The following is a 27,413-nucleotide window of genomic DNA, read 5'->3' as shown; positions in this document are numbered from 1 at the left end:
GCCCAGCACCCTCTGGGGGAAGAACCTTTCCCTGATCTCCAACTGAAACCCCTCTGGCACAGCTCCATGTCATTCACCTGGGTCAAAGATGAATGATGCACAGCTGCAAGTGTTCCACGTTAGCAACACGGTGTTCCAAACACACAGGGAGAAACATTACCCAAAGGGCCGTGAATAAATCATGGCCAAAGCCTCGTTTATCAAGCAGAGCTTTCAGGGTTTCATGAGGAAGATCTAAGAGGAACTACTCCACAATAAATGAAGTTACATTCAGTCCTGTGCATTGTATCTCCTGTAGGACAACACGGTTAAGGTCTCTGCAGCACCACTGACTCCTCTGATCTCCTCTTTAATAATGCTGATCACACACACATGGAGCTGGTTTGCTCAGGAGAAATAAGCCCAGGAGAGCTGCAGCACATTTTTAGGTGGGGCTGGAAGGACATTTTGAGGTCCAGAGAAGAAAACGGAGCTGGGGAAGGGGCTGGAGCTCCAGGAGAGGCTGAGGGAGCTGGGAAGGGGCTGAGCCTGGAGAAAAGGAGGCTCAGGGGGGTCCTTGTGGCTCTGCACAGCTCCTGACAGGAGGGGACAGCCGGGGGGATCGGGGTCTGCTCCAGGGAACGGCCTCAGGCTGGGCCAGGGCAGGCTCAGGGTGCACATCACAGGAATTTCTCCATGGAAAGGGTGCTCAGGCCATGGAAGGGGCTGCCCAGGGAGGTTTGGAGTCACCATCCCTGGAGGGCTTTAAAAGATTTGTAAATGTGACACCTGGGGACATGGATTAGTGGTGAATGTCGCAGTGCTGGATTAAGTGCTGCACTTGATGATCTTGTAGGTCTTTTCTAACCTTAATAATTCCATGATTCTATATCCACTGAAGCTTCAGATTTACTCCCCAAAAAAGCTGTGCTGGTTGAAGGCCTCTTCCCTCATTTTTTTCTGCTTAAACACACCAATATTTTTTTTTTTCCCACCCCAAGCTCAACTGTGAAACAAAGCAGCAGTGCCTGCTCCCTGTCACCCCCAGGGCAATTCCTTCAGAAAACAAGGAACAAACCTGTTCCTGTATGTCCTAAAGCACAGCACACAGGAACAGGAAAATCCAGACAGGAGGATGAAGTTGTTCACTTTTACTCTTCAGCCAAATTATAGCTTGTGCTATTTAAATCCCTGTGAGCCCAATCACAAAATTTTATTAAACAGTTTTCCATGTTTAACAGTTATTCATGGAAAGGTCCACTGTAATAGTATTTTAGCACCATCAACCTGTCGAAATCAACCTGCCCAATTACTCCAAACTACATTAATAACACCGGATATTACACTAATTGTGTCCAGTTTCTATGCAGACGAGGCCCCACGGGGCTAATTTTGCATCCTCAGGGGCAAGCAACTCAGCCATCAGCCTGATTTCACCAGGAATCCCTCCTCATTACACAAGTCCAGGCTGTCAAACTTTTTTTTTTTTTTTAAAGAAAAAAAGGTTAATGGGCCAATCAGTCATCAATTATTTCCTGCAAGGGCAGCAGAGGAAGGGTTAAAGTGTGAAGAACCAGCTGCCACTGACTTCCATTTGGAAGTTATTATCAACAGGAGATGTCTAAAATGCTGTTGTTGTTTGTTTGCCTTTTTTTTTTTTTTTGAAGAGGGAAGGGTGGCTGGGATGGGAAGTGAGCCAAAACTGTGAGATTGCGATGATATGGAAGGAAAAGCACAAGAGGTTTTTTCTTTTAGTGGAAGCAGGCATGGAATCAGTGAATTTTAGGGTGCCCAGCTGTGGTTGCCCCATCCTTGGAAATGTTCCAGGCCAGGTTGGATGAGGCTTGGAGCAACCTGGGATAGTGGAAGGTTCCATGGCAGGGGTGGAATGGGATGGACTTCAAGGTCCCTTCCAACACAAATCATTCTGGGATTCCAGGGACACTTCTCACCATCATCTTTCCACAGTCAACTGCATTTAACCCAAATTCACATTTATTTTGCTCTGCCAAAAACCAGACACTGCCACAGCCCACCCACTTCTGGAAAACAAAGAGATAAAATTTCTTAGGAGCAATGGATTGTGGAAGAAAAAACAAACGTTCAGGGCATGGCCTCCCTGCCTTCCCCTACCCATGTGTTTGTGATGTGGGACTGAGATTTTAGAAAACCACACTGAAAATTACCACAGGATACAATTAGTCCATAACTTGTTCCAGAGAACTCCATTTTAAGTCTATGGAATGTAGGGAAAACACATGTCCAGAAGCACTCACACCTCCTGCTATCTCTCAGGAGTGGTTCTAAATAACGTGCACAAATCAGCTTGGTCTCCATTTACACTTCCCTCCTATTTTACTCTCAATATTAAGAACTGCACTGACACCTTGCACCAGGAATGGGCACAATTCCAAGTCACAAAGTCCTAGAAGATCAGCTTGGGAAGGACCTCAAGGATCACCTGGTCCAACCTTTCAGCAAGGCAAGTCAACAGGAGGCAAGGGCTCCTTTCTGCTGTGCAGAAATCACACCCATCCTGAAAGCTGGCTTTTAAACAGATAAATATGAAGGTATTTCTAAGAGGCATTTATGAATATTTTGCCAGAATAAGAGTGGATTTTCTGGCTTCCAGGCCAAGCAGGCTGTGTATTTGTATCTCTGCCCAACACAGCTGTCTGATATCAGAGGATGCTGGTGCTGCTGCTAATTAACAGTAACTCCTCATGCACATCTGGAGGGTGGTGCCACTCACACAGCAAACACTTCCCAGGAAGAAGAAGTCAAGAGCAGCACCAAAACCTCCTCGAGGGCGTGTTTCAAATGCTCCTGAAGCACCTTCAAGAGCTGAGGTTACAGCCTGAATCCCAGCCAAGCCTGCCTCAAGTAACACCCAGACCTATTTAAGCTCCTTTTCCATTGCCTCCTCCTCCCTCTCCTGAAAATCTCTTCTGCTCAAGCACCATAACCCTTCATCCTTTCAAAAGGAGGAGAGGGAAGAGCTGCTGGGGTGCCCTGGGAAGCAACAGGAGTTGTTTACAACCCCAATTTGTTTACAACAACTGTGTTATTTACGTCCCACGCGTGTTAGGTCGCGTTACCTTTGCCACTCGGTGAGAATTACCCCCCTCACTTGGATGGTAAGTATGTTTATTAGCAGCCTCAATTAAGGAAATATTTGTGCCATGTCCCACTGGGCATGGCTATGCTAATACTTCTCTCCCCTTTCCAAACCCAGTGTCTAAATCTAATTAGTTTTGAAAATCAACCCCATCAGGACAGCGGAGCTCGGCTGTCGCTTGCCCACAGCTCTTGGTCAAGGTTGTGTTCCACTGGAAGAGTTTTATTCTGTTTTAGATCACATTTCTCTGAGTGGTGGCGAAAGGCTGAAGGCACTGGAGCCCTCTGCCTCATGGGCTCGATGTTTTATTTGGGAGCCAAGACAACTCAAGTTGAAAAATTTTTAAAAATTCAGTTTAAACAGGCAGGATGTAACTTCCTGCACAGGCACAGCACCACAGCATCACTTTGGAACCAAAGGTAGCTTGGGACTTCATGAGTATCCAAACAAAAAAGTTCTCCCTCAGTGCCCAGGAAATCCAACCAAAATCACACATGCAACGGTGAGGAGGGGAAAAATCAGGATTTAATATCTTTATGCATGCAGAGTACAGGTTTTTAATTCCTTTGAGATAATCCTTCCTCCTGTGCTGCAAAATCACAGAATCCCAGAATGGTTTGGGCTGGAAGAAACCATAAAGCTCATCCAGTTCCACCCCCTGCCACGGGACACCTTCCACTATCCCAGGTTGCTCCAAACCCTGTCCAACCTGGCCTGAAATCTGTTGGCATAGGAGAAATTATTCTGTATTTTAATAATACTGCCATGATAACAGGTACAAGGCACCTTTAAGACCAGAGTGGGCTTTGTTTTAAGCAAAACTCACTGCTACTACCTATTTTTCCCCCTAAAGAACCAAAGGGTTGCTTCAAGCCTGGCTGTCTGCAACAGGGAGCACATGGGACTTTCTCATTTGGCTTCCTATGGAAAACCACTCAAAATCTGACAACTAAAGAGTTTAGGCAAACTCCAAAACAAATGCAAGTAAGATTTCTTGTAATGAGGCAGATCTGATGAAGGAGGTGACTCTGCAATTTTGGGGCAAGGCAGGGGTCGGGCTCTGCTCCAGGGAACAGGGACAGGAGGAGAGGGAACGGCCTCAGGCTGGGCCAGGGCAGGCTCAGGGAATTTCTCCATGGAAAGGGTGCTCAGGAATTGGAGTGCAGTCCCCATCCCTGGAGGTGTCTAAGGAAGGCCTGGAGGTGGCACTCAGTGCTCTGGGCTGGGGACAAGGTGGGCATCAGGCACAGCTTGGGCTCGATGGGCTGGGAGGGCTTTTCCAACCTCAGTGAGTCTGTAACGACCTCAGAAGGTTGAGTCCTTCAGCTGGGATCCCACACCTGGTGAAAATCCCACCCAAAACCTCATATTTGCTGTGAAACAGCCAGGAGAGAGCAGCCCCTCTGATGGGGAAGCTCAAGCACAGAGTCCCACCACTCTGGGGACCACTGAGGCCTTAGGATTTAACTTTTGTATTTCCCATCTATTTGCAACCCTGCAGTTCTTTAGTGTGTAACTCCAAACTCCACACACAGTGTGAGCTGCTGCTTTCTCATTTTGGGCAGACAATTCCTCTCCAGGCCTGGCAATCAAGGACACCTCACTGCCTCAGGCCCCCAGAGATGGAAACAAAAGTGAGCTGGGGGGAACAAACTGGAATGACTTCATTAGCTGAAGCTGGAATTGGAAGATTCACCCCCAATATGCAAACGGATCAAATTTATGGAAGTGTGAAACCTGTGACCCATTGTCCATTTTTTGGGTGGAGCCCCTGGGGTACCTGAAGGCCCTTCAATAAATTTAACTGCTTTTATTCCCTTAATTTTGTCTGGCCTCTGTTTTCAGGCAGCCCAAAAAGGCATCACCATCACCTACCCAGAGCACAACTGCAGCACCTGGGCCGCACTTTCTCCCAGCTCCAGCTGAGATCTGCCCACCTGGCAGCACACCCAGAACACCTAAAAACACCAGGAGGGAGATAAAAATGATTGGAGAGCTTTTCAAACCAGGGCTGAACCTGAGGGAAATTTTTTTTTGTGTGTAAATAGGTGTGAGTGCCACTGAGCAAGCGTGTGCCAAGGACCAAAGCAGATTTGTTATTCTGGACTGTCATTTCCCATCATCGTTCTCTTTTTTGAAGGCATAATTATCTAAACATGTGGTTTTTAATACTTACAATGCTCATTAACTCCACATTTGCATGTCTCACCATTCCAGCTCTCACACAAAGGCTCATGGTACCAGCTCACAGCTAAGAACATTGAACCTCCACCTTTTGGGGGGGGGGATAAAACATCCAAAAATGGTACATTTGCCCAATTTTAGAATTTCATTTTGATGCTGTGTCTCAAAACCTTTTGGGCCATGGCCAGCAGGACCATGTTTCCATACCAAGGTGCCTTCAGTACTTAGTTTGATCAGTAAGATAAATATTCCTCAAATTAGGCCCTACAAAAACTTGATCTGTAAAACACAAGGGAATTCTTGTGTATTTGTTCCTCTGCTGCAGTTTATGAACAGGTAAATAAAAATTCACAAGCTTCTCAAGCACTAAACCTGTAGCAACAAACATACCTGATCACAGAAAAATGGGGCTGGGAGGTATAAACAACAAATAGAAAATTGAAAATTATTCAAGTGTCTTTGTGGAAAAAAGACAACCCCAAGACTTATGAATATTTGACAGTCACTCTCTGTCTTTTCATATTTTGCACTTCATATTTGAAAAGACAACGAAAGGATCAAACCAGCCAGTTTAGCAGCTCTGAAAGGCAATAATTTTACATTTAGGCTGAGAAATGAAATAAAATTATGAATTATAAATAAATTAAAAAAAAAAAAAAGCTGCATTAACAAGCTGGACTAAAACCCCACTTTTGTTTCCTGTGCACACTTTGGCAGGGAGAGCCAGGCCCCCGCCAGCAGCCTGGGCTGTAATTGTGCAAAAAAAGGACGGTGATATAAATCACCAAAGGTTAATGATCAGGATGTGAACAGAGGGACTTGTTTACAGAAATAGCATGCAATTTAAAATTTACAAGAGATTTAATGCCACCGCTTGGCAATCACTAAAATCAACAGCCCAGAAAACAGTGACATTAAGAAAAATATTACAGTTATAATCATTCCAAAATAAGTCAATTAGTGTTAGGGCATGCGCTCGCGATTACTTGACCCATTTGGTTTGCACTTAAGTGAAGAGAAAAAAAAAATCCCCCTCCCTTATAGCGAGATTACTGAGTTGTGACCTATTTTGCATTCCCTATTCCTTACACCATCCCTCTTCCATGCTGCTGGAGGTGGTGGTGGTGGGTTTTTTCTTCCCTCCCTCCTCCTTGCTTGGTTTCCGAGTCGTTCTGACCTTTGACATTTGTAATAATAATAAAAAAAAATATATATTAAAAAAAAAAAAAAAGTTTGTAATTGTGTTGTTTGAAGGTGGAGAGGGGAGGGGGGGAAATAAATACATAAAATTCCATGTGCTATTATACAAAAGGTATGACGGCTGCCTTGGGTGGGGGGAAAAAAAAAAGCAGTGTAAGTCAATTTGTGAACTTTGGCACCGGGTGACCTTTAGAAATACAACAATATCCAGAATTTACAAGCAAGAGTAGCACATGCAAATGACCCGGCACTGTCTCGCCTCTGGATTAGAGCTGCAAAGAGCATTATGGAGAAGGCTTGCACAAAACAAATTAAGATTGTTACTTAAATGTCATGGCACACTATTGTATTTGGCTACAGATCATTACACCTGATACTAACACTTTTAAAAACCGTAATAACTTGGGAAATATTACATTGAGTGCCCACATGGAGAAAGGGAAAATATATATATGTATCTCTTAAAAAAAAAAAAATAAAAGGAGAAAATGGGTTCCTGAAGTAATTTAAACATCACCACTCCACGACTAGAGGGAAAGGTCAAAATTTAAGTAAGCTGAAAGGAACATGAATGGCAAAATAAAAGGCACCAAGAGAAAGATGAAAAGACCAAGCGGAATGACTCTGCAAACACGGGGTGGAAACAAACACGCATGCTTGGGGCAAATCTCATTTCCAGGGGGAAAGGGAGAGGGGCAAGGAGGGCGAAATTCTGGAGAAGTGGGTTAAAAAAAGGGGGGGAGAGAGAGGAGGTGTTTGTCTGGGACGGGTGGGTTTGTTACCTTCGGTGTTGGTGCTGCTGCTGCTGTAAATATTTCGCAGGCTACCAACACGGTTTAGTTTCCAAGCTTTGCGTTTGGCTGCGTCCAGAGAGCAGGAGGGGAAGAGAGAAAAAAAAAAAAACAAAAAAGAGAATAAAAATAAGAAAAAAAGAAGGGGAAGGAAGGAAAAAAAAATTTTGTTTTTTCAATGAAAAAGGGGAGAAAAGAAACATCAAAAAGCATGTGAAGTAAAATACAAGCACAAGCCTGTTCACACGTGAAGAGCTACACACAGAAAATGCACACAAGGACCACTCAGCCCCTGCAATCCATGGCCAATGTGGAAAACCTCATATTCAGAGTGATTCTTCTTTCAGTCACTACAACATGACACAATTTGACAAGATTAAATGGATCTGCTATTGGAACAGACAAAACAGACCAGTAGAAGTTAAAAAAAATAAAAAAATTAAAAAAAAAAAAAGGAAAAAAAGGCAGGGAGTATTTGTGCAGAAGATACAGGACTGGACAAAACAGCTACTGGAAAATGTGATTTACTTCACGGCAAAACACAGCCAGACAAGAGCTCCTTTTCCTCCAAAAGCCTGTGGGGATCACTTGGTACCCAGAGTTCACCCTTAAACCTCCTTTTTACATCATCCCCTTTAGAAACTGAGGTGATGATGTAATGACCTCAAATCCTCATCCCAACAAATGTTCTTTGTAGCACTGAGCTCAAAGGGAGCAGAATCATAAAATCCCAGAATGGTTTGGGTTGGAAGGGACCTCAAAGCCCATCTTGTTCCACCCTCTGCCACGGGCAGGGATACTTTTCACTATCCTAGGCTGCTCCAAAATTCCTCTCCCACTGCAAAATCAGAGTGTTTATTTGGAAAGGAGGAAAAAAAACCCCTCTATTCTTTACAGAGAATAGCAACACCCTTGTTTTATTAGAATTGACCCAAACTTTGACATCCTCTGAGCTGCTGCTTCACAATTAGCAGAAAATCTGGCTGAAAAGCACTCTGTTCCCAGGCTCATTAGGGGAGAACACATTTTCACCTTCTTTAGAATCTTGAAATCACTTTGCTTAGGCTGGGTTTCCTCACACAGGAACCAGATGAAACATCTGAGTAGACCAGGACACCCGAGGGCCACTGGAAGAACAGGGAACTGCTGGAATTCCCATGTCTGGAAGTGTGCAAATGGCATTGGGATGTGGGACAGGGTTCAGTGGTGAGTTGATGGTTGGACTCAAAAGTCTTCTAAGGGACCTCAGACCCTTCTCCCTCCCACCACAGATGTCCCTCACTCTTCAGGATGTCATCCACACCTCACAACACAGCCAGTACCAGGATACAATAATTTAAAAAAATTTCCTTCAGTATTTACGAGGGAATTTCTGTAATGCCCCACGGAACTCAGACCAACCAGCTGCCCACAGGGAAAGGGAACAGTGACAAGAAGTCACTCCAGGCTTTAACAAAAAGCTCCATTTTCAGCTGAAGAATTAAAGCTGGAAGAGCACTGCCTGAACCCCCCTGCCTGTTAAGCCAGGTATGATTTGAATAAAGCCATCTGCAGGCTTTAATGCTCCATACTGAAAAGGAGGACTGAGTGTTCTGAGTGACATCATCAAATCTAAAATTGTTTCCATTGGGTGCATCCTTCAAGCTGGAAAAACCCTTTCATTTATAGACCTGTTTAAGAAGTCTCTGCACTAGAGAGGCACAATTGCCCTGCAGAAAACTTGTTTTTCCTCTGAAACATTTACATATAAATAGGCAAAATCGAGGTTTGGCACCCCTCTGAAAGGGAAGATGGTCTCCAGTGCACAGAGACCCTTTGCCAGTGCCTTTCCCATTTTTCACACGTTAATGGCACGTTTTGCGTGCAGGAGTGAACCTGCAGCCTGCTTTTCTATTAACCTATTGATGAAATAATCCATTTTAATGTGTTAAGTGTCAGGCCTTTCCCTTCCCTTTAAACAAATGGACTTTTTCCATAGAGATGCTGAGGTCCTGATACATCCACATGCATCCTTTGGCATCGATTAGGCTCCTGCCTGCTTCCTCCAGGTGCTCTCCTGCCTTTAAGGATTCAATAAGGGTTTGGACACTTCCAAGCAAAACCTCTGCAGGGTGATTGATGTGCCAGGGAGAGCAGAGCCATCCTAGCCTGCCTGCTTCTGGAATTACACACTGCTGTTACCCACAACCAGGCTGGAACAGGCCCTGCAGGTCATTATCTGCCTGCTTTGTCTTTCAATTATTTCCCAGGATATTCAGTTTGTCTGCTCTGGCTTCACTTCCTGGTCCCCAGAGCAAACCCAGCAAAAGCTCTTGTTGCCAGCTCCAGAGATATCTATATCTATATCTATATCTATATCTATATCTATATCTATATCTATATCTATATCTATATCTATATCTATATCTATATCTATATCTGTATCTATCTATATCTATATCTATATCTGTATCTATCTATAATCCATATAATCTATATCTATCTATAATCCATATAATCTATATCTATACCATCCATATAATCTATATCTATTATTGAAATCTATTTTCTATATCACATATATATATGATTGAGGTTGGGGTTGGAAACCAGCTGGGGTTCTTTGATTAAGTATATATCATATATATGCTTAATCAAAGAAACCCCAACTGGTTATCGATAAAATGCTGCAAGAAATACTTAATTATCTAACAGAAAAACTCCCCCCCCCCCAAAAAAAAAAAAAAAAGATCTTGAAGGTAGACTGATTTTTGAAGTAATTTCTGGAAGTGTGTTTTCTTCCAAAAGTGCCACCAAGAGATGTTTCTAACTAAAGATTCCAGGAAAAAAAAAAAAAAAAACAGACAAATTTTCTGAAACCTCAAACATCTGGAATGAAGTTAACAACTTCTCAGCATTTAATTTAACTTCTACTGAAGTGGCAAACAGTATTGGTGCTGGGATATTGAGGATCCAGGGAAGCTGTGGCTGCCCCATCAACATCAAGCCCAGCATCTGCTAAAACACCTCCGTGGCCACAAAGTGCCACATTTACCCACATTTTGAACACTCCAGGGTTTGTGACTCCTCCACCACTGCCCCAGGCAGCTTGTTCTGATGCCTGAGCACCCTTTCAGTGGAGAAACTGTCCTTGTCCCTGACCAGGGGGTGGTGGTGGCAGCTGCAGCTGCGGCAGGACAGCCAGCAGGGTGTGGGGACACAGATCATGCCTTTGCTGGTGCCTCTGAGCGCTGCCTGTCAGCTGAACTGCCCCCACTGGCGCAGAGGAAGCTTTTACACCTGCACATCCCAGAGTGAGAAGAGCTATGTCGGTACAGGAAGGAGGAAACCAGGCTTCAGGACAGCCTTTTGTTAGGATATGGAGGAACTGGGAATCAATTAAACTTAATCACTCCCAATTAGCACCTCTCTTTGTATTTGCTCAGGCAATAACTTTACAGCTGCGAGCAGACAGAATTTCTGTGTTTGCCTTCTTTAATGGGGCTGCTATTTATTCTCTGCTACTGCAGCTGCTTGTCCTGCCCAGTTTTGATTAGTCAGGTTCTGCAGTAAATATGTTTATTACCACCATCATCATGTAGCATCCTTTCCAAAAGCAGGAGGGGTTTGTAGGAAGGGTTTAAACCCACGTGTGATCTGAGGACACATCTGTTTGTTACCTGGGAAGTTCTCTAAGGATGCTCAGGATATTAAAGTCAACAAAACCCTGCGTTAACCCTTTCCAACCTGCTCCAATTCAGTTCTTTTTCCATTTTGATAAGCAGAAACACGCTTTCATCCCTGGCAGAGTGTTCACATGCACAGTCTAACCCTGCTCACCTCCCTCCAGGGCTGCAGCGAGGCATTCCAGATGTGCTAATGCCACCTCTGGTCTGGCTGTGACAGAGCTCTTGGCTGATTAGATAAATAGTCCTCAGACAGCTGATTAAAAACTGCCGTGGCTGTGTGTCCGAGCCTGGCCAGCCATGTTGGAGGTGGAATTACATGAATTACATCCCTGGAGTGTGCTGAGCAGTGCTGATTAAATGAGGCACGCCACAGCCCTCAGCATCAATTATCAGAAATAATAGGATCTCTGCACCCAGGCTGGGGGAAGGGGGCTGGCGTGTCATGTGCTTCCCAGAGCATCTTCCAGTGCCCAGTGCCAGAAATAAAACCAGCCAGGCACCCCAGCAGTGCTGCTCTGCTCGGGCTGTGCAGCAGCTGAACACTGGCGAGGAGGCTGAGGGGAATCCTCCTCCCACAGCACAGGCCAGGGCAGCTTCTCCAGGTAACAGCTGCCCAGGAGAATGGCTTGATAACATCTCGGGGTTCTGTGGTCAGGATAACCCTGGGATTGTAAAAAGTCTTTTCCTCCCAGCCCCACGGCCAAAGCAGAAGTCCAGATGCGTTGGTTTTGCTTCTCAAGGCTGCTTATTTTCTCTTATCTGTAACATTCTCTCTCTGACCTGCTGAGCTCTGTTTAGCAAGTTGGATCATGGCATTCTGTCTGCCCTCTAGGATGGTGTTTCCATTTTATCCTATAAACCATGTGTACTTTATTTATGATTAATTCCCAATACCCATCACCTATGTTAGACAGTGTGTCTCTACTCTAAACCAATCACAGTGAAAGATGGACGATAAGGAGAAGGACAAGACACACCCAAATTCCTCCATCTTGCCTCTTGAACCCCATTTTAAAAAACCCCAAAATTCTACTTTTTCACCCTGAGTTACATTAACTCAAACTCTTGTGACCTGTAAATCTTCACACAAAGCTGGCAGTTTTTTTCCACGGGCTGAAACCAAAGCCACAGGTGTTTTTGACTTCGTGCCAAGGTCCCTGAGCCCCCTGCCAGGGTCTCGAGGCAGCCAGGACAGCCAGAGGGATGTCCTGGCTTCCCACAATAAGAGGCAGATGGGAGGCAAAGCTGAGTATTTAGGGATAAACTTCAGCCCTCCCCCTGCTCTTCCTCGAGTTTTCCTGCACCACGTGGGGTTACATCAGGGGCAGGCTGGGAGTTTCCTCTCTTCTGGGTTAGCAACTTGTCCAACAAGACCCCACTGTCTGGTCAGAGGATTGAAATGATTTCATTGAGAGGCAGCTCAGGACATTCTCACATCATGCAAATTCATGTCTGCGGCTGTAAAGGGGCTTGACATTGGCTTATCCTATGTGAAAGCAGAAATGACAAAAATTCCTCAAAAAAGGGTTAGAAAAACCCCAAGACAAACCCCAGGCCTATCGAATACAGGTCTATATGTAAATATGTATATCTAAGTAAAATCAACTGGATACATTGTATTTCAATATCTGTCCAACACCACATTTTAAAATAAAAAAGTGCCACAAAGTGCATGGATCTTATACCAAACACAGACTCATAAAATGGTTTGGGTTGGATGGGACCTTAAAGACAATCTGGTTCCAGCCCCTGCCATGGCAAGGGATGATAAGTATGTTCACTATTTTTCTATTTATTAAACCAGATTTTCCACAATGAACCATCTTTAAACACCTGAACGTGACTCTGAAGTTTCCCAACATTTCTGTTTGGAGCAGAAGGGATTATAATTATTATGTGTCCCAAAATACCAACCAAAAAAAAAAAAAAAAAAAACGGGGAGTCAGAAAATATTTCATATGGCAACAGCCCTGAATATGCCCTTTTTGGACTCCAGAACACTCAGAAAAAACAAGCTGATGTGAAGTAAATTAATAAAGGTGCTGAGTTACAGAAATTTCCCCAAATACAACTCAAACTCTGTGGTACAAAATCCCAGCTCTTTCCTCTGCAACTGAAATCCTTTCCCATGCTCTATTTTAAACCCACACAACACTCTAAAAGTAATACTTCAAATCATATTAATAGTTAATTACGTTTGGCTTCTCTTCAGCTTTGAACATTTCAAATGAAGGGGGAAAAAAATGAAAACACATTCATACTTCTGCTGGTGACAGGGGAAAAGAAGTTACTTTAATTAAACATTTCTAAAAAATGTTTTTAGTTTGTTTTTTTTTTCCCTTGCAATATTTCTCCATCCAAACTTCTGCAGTAGGTAAAGGACCCACTAAATGATTTCAGTGCCTTTCCAATACACTATAAACATACAAGATTCCAATTGACAAAAAGGAAATGGTAATTGGAAACATTTTTCTCAGTTTTTCATTATCTGAAGCAGAAAATTATGGCTCTTTTCTACACACACAAAAAAATTCCTTTTCAACCACCTAGAAAAATTGTCTTTTAATAAAAGCTCTAAATTATACTATCATATTTCAAAGGCAATGAACAGTTAAAGCAGCTAATCAAAGGTATAATTATTTAATGACTCTGACTCCTGCTATGTAACAGGGCTGGAATGGCTTGGCTGTGATCAGCAGACCCCCAGCTCCAGCTCTGCAAAACAAGCTGGGAGCATTCAAGCCACCCATTCCCAAGGTTAGCTCCTCCAATTTCAGGTGACTTCACCAGGCCAGCTGAGCTATTATGGAGTTGAGGGAATCAGTTTGTCACTGGCTTTTTTTGCACACATCTGGACTAAAAAAAAAAAAACCCCACAAAACGACCATAAGAGGTTTTCCTGCAGAGGAAACAAAAATATTTCCCTGACAAAATGGGATTTGTCAAGATCATAATTGATTTTTTTTTCTATCACTTTTAATGCTACATGACAGTTTTCTGTAAACCTCAGCTGCCCTACTCTAGTAATTCAAGTGTAAAACACCCCCCCCACAAATGTGCTTATTGAAAATCTGTCTTAAATGCATTTTAATATTTTTATTGAAAGGAATCTTTATTAATTTACTCCAGGTGAGTGAAGCACTGGGCAAGCAGAGCTTCTAACTCCATTCCATTGTTTTTCTCATGTCTTTTACAACTGGAAATGTGACTGGAATAACATGTAATCACCAGGCATTAATTACCAGAGGTATCCAGGAGTGTACAGTGCACCTTGGCTTATTTTTGATTTGTAACAGAGCAGTTTGTGCCATTACATCTGAGCCTCAAGCCTAAATATGAATTTCAATTATACTTTTTTTCTTGTACTAAATTCCTTTTTTTTTTTTTTTTTGGCTACACAGCTGGATTTCACAGAATCACAAAGGTTGGAAAAGACCTTCAGGATTATCAAGTCCAACATGTGACTGAATGTCACAAAGCCCAACAGCAAAGTGCCACAAATATTCATTTTTTGAGCACTTCCAAGGGATGGTGACTCCACCACTTCCCTGGGCAGCCTGTTCTGTCTGATGCAAGATATTGGACCCTCTGGAATTTCAAAGATATTCACATTTCTACCCAATTGTCTTGATCCTGGGGTCAGTGTCACACTTGTCACCAGGATCATGGAGCTCAGGTGACACCAGCACTGGGGTGGCACTGGCAACCAGACACGGTGGTGGAGCTGCCCCTCCCAGCTCTGCACCCTGGGGGACTCCAGGATCAAAGGGGACACCCAGGGACACTACACCTGTGGCACCTGTGACAACAAACCCTGCTTGATGGGACATCAAAGCCACCTGGGCTTTGAGAGGCCTCCTGGCCAAGCCACCACAGTCAGGGAATGGCTCGGGTTGGAAGGGGCCCCCAGTCCAAGCTCCCTGCAAGAACAATTCTGTGACACAAAATTCACCTTCACTAAAGCCCTCTCAGTGCACCTGGAAGCAGCAGGAAAAAAAGGCTGAAGAGGAATCAGAATTTGGGGGGAGAATCCAAAAATCCTGAAGAATTTCTGTAGATACAAGTGATGAAGAATTTGATTTTCCCAATGCCCAGTTTAGGCATCAGTGTCACTTTGATATTCCAGCTCTGACTTACTCTGAAATGTAAACTACTGAACGGAAATCAGAATTACTGTTACCACCTCCCATTTTGCTCACCTTTAATCCACATCATCCACCCTACTGCAAAAGGGCAGTTCACACTGGGTAAATAAAAACCGAGGCACACAACAACACACAAACTCCATATTTGTGTATATGTAACATAAACCTGAGTTCTTTGTGACTTTCCACCACTGGTGAAAATGAGCAGGAGCCAACCTGCCAGTGCTGGGTGTAAATTGTTCAGTGTGTCACCCTGCTTGTGGTGCAACTTCTCATGTGAGAGTAGGGATTCCCCACTGGAAAAATCCTGCTTGGAGAGATTCATTGTGTTCCCTTTCCCCACAAAGTGCTCAGCCACCTGTGATGATTATTTCTCTATAAACCTGAATTATCGTGCTAAGACAAGGGGATCATTTAGGCTGGAAAAGACCTTCTGATCATCTCCCTTTTTGCCTGAGCTTCTACATCACCCTGCAGTGACAGAGCAGGAGACTTCCAGTTCCTTGCCTTGGCTAAATTGGAAAACACAGACCTGCAGATGCTGGGTACAAGGAGGACAAGCTGAGCATGGAGGTTCACTGGAACTCTGAGTTTGGCAGAAGTTCCTACGCAGGAGTGCACCCACAACACCCACAGCTGTAGCTGTGTTAGCAGGAAATAGGACAGGACATGGGGGAATGGTTTGAAACCACCAGAGGGAAATTGGGATATTGGGGAGGAATTGTTCCCTGTGAGGGTGAGGGCCCTGGCACAGGGTGCCCAGAGGAGCTGGGGCTGCCCCTGGATCCCTGGAAGTGTCCCAGGCCAGGTTGGATGGGGCTTGGAGCACCCTGGGATAGTGGAAGGTGTCCCTGCCCATGGCAGGGGGTGGAGCAGGATGGGCTTTGAAGTTCCAACCAAACCAAACCAAACCATTTTAGGATAAATCTATTAATTTGCATTTTAGAACTCCTCAGAGCCTGCACAATTAAACAGCCACCTCGAATAGGACAAAGCAGTGTCCCAGCAGTGGGACAAAGCAGCATGGGATTCTCACAAGGAGTTTACAAACTTCCAGTTTACCTTCCCAAACTCACTGCTCAAGTAGTGCTTACTGCACAGGTCTCAACCTCTCTGGGGAAGGAGTCCTAAACCAGCCCTCTTCTTAGGGAGAAATTAGGCACCAAGACATCCAGTGGGAACAGAAAAATTCTTTCCAAGGGCAGAGACAACATTTTGTCTCCTCTCCAGAGATTGCATTTCCAAGGGTGTCACCCACAGGAAGTTGCTATCACCTATGGCTGTCTTGGGTGGTGCTCCTCAGATTTGATGTTAATTTGCAAAATACCAGTAAATAATGTAAAAACCACGAAGCTGAAGATGTTTGTGATTTGCTATTACCCAGCATCTGCCCAGATCTTTGCACAAATCCATCCAGCTCAGGGTTGTGGCTGCTCTTACACAAGGGTTGTCATCCCTGTAATTTGACTTTTGTAATGTGACTTTTTTTCCAAAAGCTGTGGAAATCCCTGGGGAGCTGCTGTGGTTAGCTCTGGAATGAAGCTGAGAAGAGGAGGATGGGATTTGCTATTTGGATATTTTGACCATTAGGCATGGCCCACACAAACACCACATGGCTGAGGGACCAAGCCATGAATTAAGAGACTTGTGCCAAAGCTGTGCTGCCTTTCACCTTTCCAGCAAAACCCTGAGTAACAACTCAGATACATATTAAAGATAAATATTAAATCCTGAATTTCCATCAGCTGCTGGTGTCACAGGCTCCCTCACAAGCCCCAGCTCTGAGTTGTTAACTACTAACTGGCTCAACCACACGCCTGTTACTGATCACTTACTGAATAATGGAAGTGACACAACTGATAAAAGGTTTCAATCCTGGAAAAAAAAAATGATTTATAGTATTTCACTCCACTGGCACTGTTATTTGTGTGACAAATGGTTGGACAGACACCAGTTAATCTCCACACACCTCCAACTTGGATGTGGCAGCTCCTGCTGGAGCATCCAAATAATCAGGTCCAGCTGACAACGCAGCCACGCTGGTGTGAGGGGCTGAATGCTGGCATTGCATCAAGGCTGAGCCCCAAATCAATTCACCCAGTGGATTTTATTTTTTGGTGGTGGTGGGGGCAGGCAGAGCATGGCTGGGAAGAGGAGTATCCTATAAAAGCAGGAAGGGGCAGCTCCAGAGATCAGCCCCGCTCCTCCAGCGCAGAGATGAAATCATCAACACCAGAGAGGCATCAATGGTTTCATCAGAAGGCTCCAGATCCTTCATGGATTTTTCCTGATGGCCAAAGCTGAGCTGCAGCATCACCCACAGCTGTCAAGGCTGCTCTGTTGCAGTGTAATATCTCTGTGCACTGCAAATCCCACCTTGCTGGGAGAGAGGGATGGGGCTGCTTTTGAGGCGCAATAGGCCAGGATTTCCTCCTCTTGAGAAATGAATGGGGTTTAAAATTTACAAGCAGCACATCAACAGCAGCTTTATCTCACTGGCTGTATCAGCAGCTCCCTGCTCCCTGTAGAAGTCAAACCTATTTTTATCAAGCCACTCCTTCAAAAGCAGCAAACCCCTCAGAGTGCTGAGCTGCCAGGAGTCTGCATTATTCTCTTGGGTTACTTTTCAGCTTTGCACCCAAAATCTGCCATTGTTCTCATTCAAAATATCATTTCCACTTCTATAAAAATCATAAATCATAAAAATCATAAAAATCATGCCACCCCCTGCCATGGGCAGGGACACCTTCCACTGTCCCAGGCTGCTCCAAGCCCTGTCCAGCCTGGCCTTGGGCACTGCCAGGGATCCAGGGGCAGCCCCAGCTTCTCTGGGCACCCTGTGCCAGGGCCTGCCCACCCTCCCAGGGAGGATTTCTTCCCAATATTTCATCTAAACCTGGATAGAGAACACAAAGCCTCAGGAGATGAATCTCTGGCTGGCCACAGAAAGACAAGAGCTCAGTTTGCACACAGGAGAACATTCAACACAGGGGGATAAGAGGACCTGATAAAGAAGGAGCAGCAAGAATTTTCTTCAGAAGGCCTAAAGGATCTCTGGAGTGGTAAAAACCCTACAGGCTGCACTCCCAGTAGCAGGAGAAATGCAGATGGAGTATGAAGATGACTGATACCATGGGAAGCAAGGAAAAAATCCCCATTCACAAGTGCTTCTTGTGATCTCAGGTCTAACTCAGTGTATTTGCTCTTGAAAGATACTTGTGATAATGTGGCATTGAAAATTGCCCAGCTTTTTATCCCCTGACAATCTCCTGTGAGAGACTTGGACAGCTCTGGTACTTTGCCAATGGAAATGACTTTCTGAGCAGATCACATATCAGCCTTCCCAGGATTTCACACTAGGTCAGTATGAGGTTAAATAACACACAGATTCTTTGGGATCCCTTCCCTCTTTCCAACTACAACCATAATATCCTTTTTTGATTTTTCCAGTCCTCTGCAACATTCCCACTGCTACGAGATCCCTTCAAAATTGTATGGCCTTTCCATGTGGAGTTAACTTGCAGGTACAGAAATGGCACCAAAAAAAAACCCCACAACACACTAATACAAAACACTGTGCAATCAAATATAATAAAGGTTGACACAGATTATTTCCTTTAGTGGGCAGATCTGGACTTGCTTGGTGGGCAAGAACAAATGGGTTTGGTAAAGAAACTGAGCATGAAAAACCAGGTAAAACAAGGTGCAATCAAAAGAGAATTTTCATGAGAAAATCAGAGCTATCAGCCAGACACTGCATTCCTGGGTTTCCCCAGAGTGACAGAACTTTGTCCCCAGGTGAGCTGTAATGTCACTGAGAGGATAAAAACCCCTTAAAGTGCTCTGCCAAATACAGTCAGCTTTTCCTGCTTGGGATGGGAATAAGCTGGATGTGCTGAAAAACTGTGAGTAATCAATTTATGCTCTGAAGTTACTGTGAGTGGTAAAGAGGAGAACCTCACCTTATTGACTGGTGCAGCACAGGGAAGCAGATTCACCCCAAAAATGGAGGGGAAATCATGAAACCTATGCCCAGAGATGCACAGCTGGGATAGAAACAGGCACTTGGAGGGAATTTCTTCTACTTAATCTCCCAGCATTCCCACAGTTTTCATTTCAGCCTAGTCCATCCCTCCCACCCCCTTGCAGAAGCGGCTGGACTTCTGACTAAAATTACCATCATGGAGGTGTCTGGCAGTACCTTTTACTGGCAGATTCAAATCTCCATCATGCCTTTCCACAAAGCTTTTTAGGAGGGGAAAAAAGAGATGATAAAAAAAAAATAATTTCACTTTGAATTTGTCCATCAAACTGGAGTTGATGTGTTAGGACAGACCCACAAAAAAAATGAGCACCCAGTAGGGACTAAGAGCTAGGAGGTGACAATTCCTACATGTATGAGTGTGGCATTGCCTTGAAATGACAAAACCCCTTTGTATTTCACAGGGTCTCCACCACAATCTACGTCTCTCTGGAAGGAGAACTGGAATGAACAAGAATCCTCTTCATGTTCCTTGTATATTCAACATCCTCCTCCAAGCAGGACCAAAGCCCAGCACAATTCTGACAAGCAGAGACTCAAAGAGATTCAACGTGCTGCCTCCTTTGCTGCTCAAAAAACCATCTTGGATTTTATTCTGGCTCTGGGGGACAGTTTATCTCAATCTTTTCTTCTTCTTTTCTCTTTCCCCCACAAGTGTTGCAGGTTAAACTTTGTGCCTAACAACCCTGACAGCGTCCCTTCACTTTTTTTTTTAGATGAGCTATTGAGTAGCATTGTGACAAATGATGGGGCCTGATGATATGTAAAAGGAACATCTCCACCACTCAGAGGCTGTGGGGGAAATAAAAAGACTGAAAGAAGTATTCCTGGTAAAAAAAAAAAAAAAAAAAAAAAAAAAGGCATGTGGGGAAGCGGCAAGGTTCATTATGGATAGATTATTCATGTTTCAGGAGTTCATTATTAATGGATTATTTACCAGTATTTCCAATGTGTTGTCAGTTGTTCCCCTGGGAATAGCTTTTCAATAATATCCACAACTTAAAGAAAGAATGATGAGCTGTATTGATATTTTTATTACTAAAGGCAGCAGGTAATCATCAATATGTTTAAGAGAAAAGCAAAGACCTATTTCCAACCTCCTCCACAGTTATTTTTTCATGTCATAACAGCTCTGGGCATATCCTGTACTCTTTAGTTAGTAATAAATGACAGTGCTGCACTTAAAACCTTGCGTACATGGAATTCTGTAGAAGCAGATCCTGATGTTCCGTGACTCTGGGATTCTATGCAGACCTGCTCTGTTAGTCCACCCTCAAAACATAAAATAAAATAAAATAAAATAAAATAAAATAAAATAAAATAAAATAAAATAAAATGAAGTCTAAGATCACACCATAAATTGAAGCCCAGGTCTCCTCTTCCACAGAGGGAAACCCATCATTCCAGTACATCCCATTCCTCCATGGGTTACCAAAGCTCAGCTCCTCACGTCACATCTGGGATCCAAAGTTTAACCATAAGCAGTGGTGACCTAATTATTGAGTCTGGCTGGACAAACCCGTGTCTAATTGTACACAAAGAGGCTGAGAAATAAAGATTACAGCTGACAAATCACTAAAAATTAATCAATTTTCACATTCTCCTTGTAATCACTATGGATCCTCACACCAGAGTCTTTAGGTAATCTGGCGAGCATTAACTCACGTTTTACCTTATTATTAAAAACATTAAGCACATATTAATCTATGATTTATTACAATTAGGTTTGTTCTAATTTAATTAAACACGGAGGCCTCCTAAGTATTCTGTGAAACTCAGGTAAGTTGCCTGGCAAGTGGGGTCTTCCTGAAAATAATTTTTCAGGAATCCTCAGTGATATTTCAGAGATCTCCAAATGGGAACTATTACCATGGATGAGAGCTTAGTTTTAGGATGAAAATGTACATTAGTCACTGGGTAAGTATTGCCAGACTTCCTTCCCTACATCCACCTTCCCAGGCTCAGATTGCTGGGTCATTCCTGTGTGACAAACACCAGGTCTCACCATAAAATGGTGTTTATTTACAATAAAAGAAGCAAGCCCATTCAAAGCCACGCACTGAACGGTGGCCAGCCAACCCAAAAGTGATCATGTGTGTGACAACGCTGATGCTGAGCCCAAAGTAATAATATTGCTTCCAATTTTAAGGTTAAGTAAACCATGAGCTGCCCTTTCATGTAGAAATATGTTGGTTAAAGCATTCAAGTTGTCTGGGAAGGGGCTGGGTCCCTTTGGTGTTTTCTTTACCACTCAGGGGTTTTTGGAAAAGCCCCTGTGTTTACGATCGTCACAAACCAGCCAGCATCACCAACAACTTTGAAATGAGCATTTAAATAGTAAAATAGCCTTCTTAAAAAAATATTTAAAAAAAAATCCTCCTTTAAAAATATATTTTCCCCTTGAAAAGCTTGCAGGACCACTGCACACTGTGCAGGCAGCCACTGAAGCCCCAAAGGGAGGAGCTGAAGGAGGAGGGAGCCACCAGAGCCGTGGAGCTGCCAAATCCCTGTCAAAGGAAGCAGAGGCAGAACCACTCCAGCCTGGCTGTGTCATCCACGCCCAGGCAGTGCAGCTGCTCCTCCCTGGGTTCAGGACATGGCTTGGGAGCTCTGGGGAAGGAACCAAAGCCACCACAGTGCTGGAAGGCCCAGGGGGGCCGTGGGGCCAGCACCTCTCATGGGATGAGCCCTGCCTGCTGCAGCCTCCCAGGGGACAGCCCAAACCTAAAACATCCTTGCTGCAGAAAGCCACAGGTGTCTCCCACATCCCACACCCCACTCCCAAGGGAGGTTTGCTGGAGCTGGCCGTGTCCCTGCCATGGCCCTGCTGAGCAGGGATCTGTTCCACGATTGCCTCTTCCCAGCCCTCAGGTGAGCAAAACCACGGATCCCCACAGGCAGCAGAGCCCACACTGCAACAGAGTCAACAGAAGCAACGAGGGAGAATTTCCCCCCTTGAAAAGTTGACCTTTCCAAGGGTTTTACCCTCCAAGATGGAGAATTCAGAGCTGCCCTTCAGGTTTATTATGACTTGGGCACCAAAGATGCACCAAGAGGCCCCAGAGTCAAACCTCCCCTCTCTCAGGGTGGGCAAACCCTGGCTGCTGGCACGGGGATGAGCACACACAGCTCAGCAAATACAGACTCAGAGTAACTTCTCTTCCAGAGGAAGGGGAAAAAAAGATCCTCACAGCTCTTCCAGGCTGCCTGGAAATAGTAAAATGTTACCACAAAATAGGCACAAATCCCCCCAAAACCAGGATCTGGAATTTCAGACAATAGCTGAACCCAAATTCATTGGAACAAAGCCCAACAGCTCTGTTTTGAAGAGCAAAAACCCACCAAGATGACATACTTTTTTCTGTGAATTCTGGTCTGGCCCCGATGTGGGAGGTGAGAACTGATTTAAAGAAGACAAAAAAAAAAAAAATTAAAGCTGTTTTTTTAGGGGTGGGACTGGTCAGTTTGAGCTTAGTTTAGGGGAAAAAACCAATCCAAATAAACAATCCAAATAAAAGGGAAGCAGTAGAAGAGGGGCAGTACCATGAGGGGGGCATTTAGTGGCAGAAATACCTTCAGGAAAGGCTGGGAGCCAACAGAAGGGCAAGAATTTCAGGCAGGTGGAGAAAAATTCTACTGATTAATGGCAATAAAAATTTGGGGTGATACCAGAGCATTTTAATTGCATTCTTCCATCCCCTGGCACATTCCAAACATAAGCTCTTCATTTGATGCATGGATAATACAGCATTGTACTCCAGCTTACTATAAAGTCCTACTCTCATCCCTTTGAACCAGACACGCATCCAAAAATTAGGAATTGCAGGATATTCAAATGTGAGGAACCAGAGTGGCACTGAACAAGAAGTATCACTGACAATTAAGTATTTCCTCCTCTGGCACCTGGAGTTCAACAGGCATGGCTTTCATGGTTTCATTTTCATTTGCAGGGGTCTGAATGAAGGAAAATATGACATTTTCATAAGGGAGAAATAAACAGCAGCCTAATCAGCCTCTGAGACACGAGGATCTAAATGAAGGAGCTGGCCAGTGACCCTTTGCCTGTTTTAAAGCACAGGGATTTATCCTCATTATGGGATAAAACCAGCCCTGGCTCTGCTCGGGAACGTCGGCTTCGCACCTCTCGCAGACAATCCCGATGTCTCCTGGCACGGGTGCCAAAATAGACATGTTCTGGCAGCCTGGAGGTTCAACTGGATTAATTCCTAAAACCTGAATGCTGATCTGCTGTCACTTAACACGTGCTCAACATGTGTGCTCAGCAGCAACTGGAAATGAAATATCTTAAATATTATCAAACGGTACATCATTAAATATAAATTAGATGGAAACAGGGGAAAGCTAAAAATTGACTAGGAGTTCAGCTACTCTAAATGGCTAATACGGCCATTTTTCACCTGAAGCCCTCTCCAATACAGTTTTGCCATTAAGCAAAAACCCAAAGAAAGGTAATCAATTCCAACTAAAAAGCACTTCTCCCGGAATGACTGCACTTCAAACCCCTGGCTGGCTGCCAGCCTCCCCCCACCCCCAGACAACAGCCATCAATGTTTCTGACTATCACAGGAGCACGAGGGGCCATGCATAATTGACTGGAAGATGGGCTAAAACTGTGCCCAATCAGTGTGTGATCAAAACCGCGTGGAATATTCAGCGCCACTTGATTACACGGAGCCTCGTCCTCCCGCTCTCCTCATGAAATCTCTTCAAGGTCCAGAGTACTGTAATAAGATCATTACTGTCAAGCGCTACGAATCGCAGGCAATGAGTCTTGGGATAGGAAGTCATACTTCACAAGCTCCTCTGGTCTTCCCTTTTTTTTTTTTTTTTTCCCCTCTCCCTCTTTTTTTTTTTTTTTTTTTGTATTTTACTGCGTGTTGAGGCAGCAAGGCGACGAGGTGACAGATAATGATCACATCACTGTGTGGCAACTAGAAAGGCACTTTTAAGAAAGAGCACAGAGAAATCAGCTTAAGAGAAACTCAAACAAATTTCTTTTTTTTTTAAGGGCTTTTTCTTTTCCCCCCTCAAAAATTAAATAGAATTAAACTGTGCAGTATTCTCCTTTCATGAATTGTGATTTAATGTCATTGAATTTAATCATTTGATAGATTTTCATATTATCCCAAAGCCTATTACCTCACAGACAAATGGCCAATTTTCTCCAGCTCACGCTCACAAAAGAAACCTTTATTAATTTTTTTTTTTTTTCTTTTTTAGAGTCGGGGGGGAGAACTGGTGGAAAATGTCAATGATGAGGCCTGTTCAAGTTTCCCTTTTTACCTACTGCTTCCTGGAGTTACACACCACATATGATGCATAACATCTATCACAAGTAACTGGTCTGTAAAGAGAAAGGTGGAGGGACAGAAAACAGGAGATTAAAGCACAGGGTATAAAATAAACATAACAGCAAGCTCAGCACTGAAACCTCACACAGGGCACGTAGATCTACAGCGGGGACTTCAGCTGATCTAAGACTTAAAACTTGACAAAACAACATGGGTTTGAAATGACTGACTGGCCAGGGGCTGGAAATAAAGAGCTCAGCATTAGTGCTACAGGGATGACATCAATACTACAAAGCATGGGAACTGGAATGGCTCCAGTCGTGGCTTTTAACTGGAGAATGCTCCAGTGATGGGACAATTGCTTAAGGGGAAGGGAAAGTCCACCTTGCTCACATCTCCAGCAACTCCCACCTATGGCACCTCCACCACCTCCTCCAGGCCTGACACCTCCCATCATCTCCAGCAGCTCCATCTCCAGCCATGCCACAGCATTCTCCAGGTGGTGTTCCTATGGAGAACCCCATCCCCATGGATTTGTCCCCTTTCAAACACATTCCTCTGGGACACTGCTCCTCCAGCCTACCCTTTGAACATCATCATTGCATGAAAAGACTCCATTTCCACAGAATCCCAGGATGGTTTGGGTTGGAAGGGACCTCAAAACCCCTCTTGTCCCACCCCTCCCATGGGCAGGGACACCTTCCAGCATCCCAGGTTGCTCCAAGCCTGGTCAAACCTGGCCTTGGACACTTCCAGGGATCCAGGGGCAGCCCCAGCTTCTCTGGGTACCCTGTGCCAGGGCCTCAGCTCCCTCAGAGGGGAGAATTCCTTCCCAACATCTGACCTGAACTTACTCTTTCAGTCTGCAGCCAATATATGCATATTCAGCCATACATTCAGTACAATTGGCTGATATTTATCACCACTCTCCTCAGTTTTGGACATGGTTTTTAAAAGATGTCACAAACACTTTGACAAAGAATCAAAACAATAAGGGGCACAAATATTTCTTGATCTACAGGTAAATATTTCTTGATCTACAGGTTGTTATAAAATCCACAATTGACTAAAATGTAGGGGTTTGCAACTAAAAAAGGAGTTAATGACCTGTTACTGTTCTGCGTGTACCTCTGGATTATGAGCTCTTATCAGCCAAGAGCTGATATGTTTAATGAGCCTTGGGTAGATCAGACCTGACACAATCCCCCTTGAATTCCAGGACTGAGCAAACAGGACATGGCAAACCTCCACAACAGGGCTTCTTCTGAAGGGAATTATTTAGGACTTGCACCCTTTAAAGAAAGCTGTTTCCCACTGGTAGGCCACTTCCAAGAAACTGATGAGTCCAAGTGCATCCTTCAAAACCTAGATCTTCCTTCGACACCAAAATACCCTGTTTAGTGAAATTGTGACACTTTGCCTCGAGAGGTGAACAGGAGGACAAAATTATGCTGAGCACAGTTACCCGATTTTAGCCTTTTCACTGGCTGTAGCTTTATCATACATAATCACCTGATTTTATGATGTTTTAATTTAGGTATATAGGTTCATAACGAAATGATATTGCCCTACACTCCAAAGAAACTGGAAGGCACTTGTAGAACAGACATTCTTATTTAAGGAACAGAACTACCAACCTCTGTAGCAGGATTAACATTTTACAAACGCTCATTGCTACCTTTGCAAACTTCACCTTGTGGACATCAGGAACCGTTTTCACAACCAAGGTCTCTGTGTCAAGCTGGCAAGCACATCACTGAGGACACTAATTACCCAAAGCCAGTGAAATGCTAAGGTGTCACTTGTTTTCATTCAGTTACAGAGCTACTCAAAACTTTTTCCTTTCCCCAAAAAATCAGGTCAAATCCCAGCGTGGCATTGGATACCCAGCGAGCCGTTCTGCTGTCGCAGTGCTCAAAATGGGACTAATCTTCTACTAAACGTAGAAAATAAAATAAAGTGCTATCATTCTCTCACTCTCCAGATGTGCCAGTGTGTGCAACCACCACCAATTCATCCCAGGCCTCATCCTCTCCAGAATCCCTTTTCCTGCTGACCACCACTGTGACACTTTTCCTTTCAACCGGGTGGGCGGAACCGGCCGCCTCTCCCGACCCCGGCTTCTGAAGGGAAGCAGGAATCTTTCAACTTGTTTAGCCTGCAATGAAGTAGGTTAAAACAATAGATGAGCTTCACCTCCCTTGTCTTTCACTCCTCAGCATCAACATAAGTGCCTTGCAGCAGCAGCCCTTTCATGTCAGCGAGGCTGTGGCAGCCGAGGCTCGAGGATTCCCAACAAGTGACCTTTCTGCCTTGGTTGAAAGTCAGGCTCTGAAGATTCTGGCTGGATTTTTTAATTTCTGCCCTCCTGCTTCCTGGGTGCACAGCCCTCTGCCAGGACTGTGGATGAAATCCCAGCTGATCCCAGAGCCCAGGAGTGTTTTGACAGGGAGAGGTGATAAATTCACAGATGCCCAAATGAGCATCTGGCATTAGGGACAACAGGTATGGGCACACACTGCTGGGTTTTCTTTTGAAAGTTCTCCTGCAGGCAGGAAAAACACAGCTAGGCATTTTGCTCATTTTTAATGCCAACTAAACCCTATGACCTGCTTTGTTTTGGGATGTATTTAAAGAATTTTTTTTCTTAAAAAGCAGCTAGAGCAGAGAATGGTTGGTCAGGGGAGGCTTACGACTCTGCCGAGATAATCTGCAAAATAAGGATGCAAATACTTAACTAAACACACTCCTAAAATCTCACTGAAAGCAAACTCATTGAACTCCAGGTTTAGGAAGTGGGTTTTTTTTTTTTTTTTGTGTCCAGTATGAAATCCAGCAAAATGTTATTTGCTGCAGTTCCTGAAATGTTTCATGTACAGGAAGACCACACAAATGACACGACGACCAACAAACTGTAGACAAAGAGATTTCAGCAGTAACCCTAAATGTGTTACAAAGCTATTTAAAACCCATA

General features: G+C 44.2%; 1 protein-coding gene across 10 annotated transcripts in view; it reads right to left on the bottom strand.

Annotated features, from left to right (window-relative positions):
* AGAP1 (ArfGAP with GTPase domain, ankyrin repeat and PH domain 1) overlaps window positions 1–27,413 on the bottom strand; it is a 341,321-nt gene that overhangs the window by 77,719 nt on the left and 236,189 nt on the right. For 6 of the 10 annotated variants that reach the window (XM_053947217.1, XM_053947218.1, XM_053947208.1 and 3 more), the window contains one exon: window positions 7,264–7,341. The exons of the other annotated variants lie outside the window; for them this stretch is intronic. In XM_053947217.1, coding sequence (XP_053803192.1) covers window positions 7,264–7,341 — 78 coding nt within the window. The remainder of the gene's footprint in view (window positions 1–7,263; window positions 7,342–27,413) is intronic. 10 annotated transcript variants of the gene reach the window in all.

This window comes from Vidua chalybeata, chromosome 7, assembly GCF_026979565.1.
Source record: "Vidua chalybeata isolate OUT-0048 chromosome 7, bVidCha1 merged haplotype, whole genome shotgun sequence".
NCBI classification, from domain to species: domain Eukaryota; kingdom Metazoa; phylum Chordata; class Aves; order Passeriformes; family Viduidae; genus Vidua; species Vidua chalybeata.
This window is presented reverse-complemented; position numbering and strand designations above follow the sequence as displayed.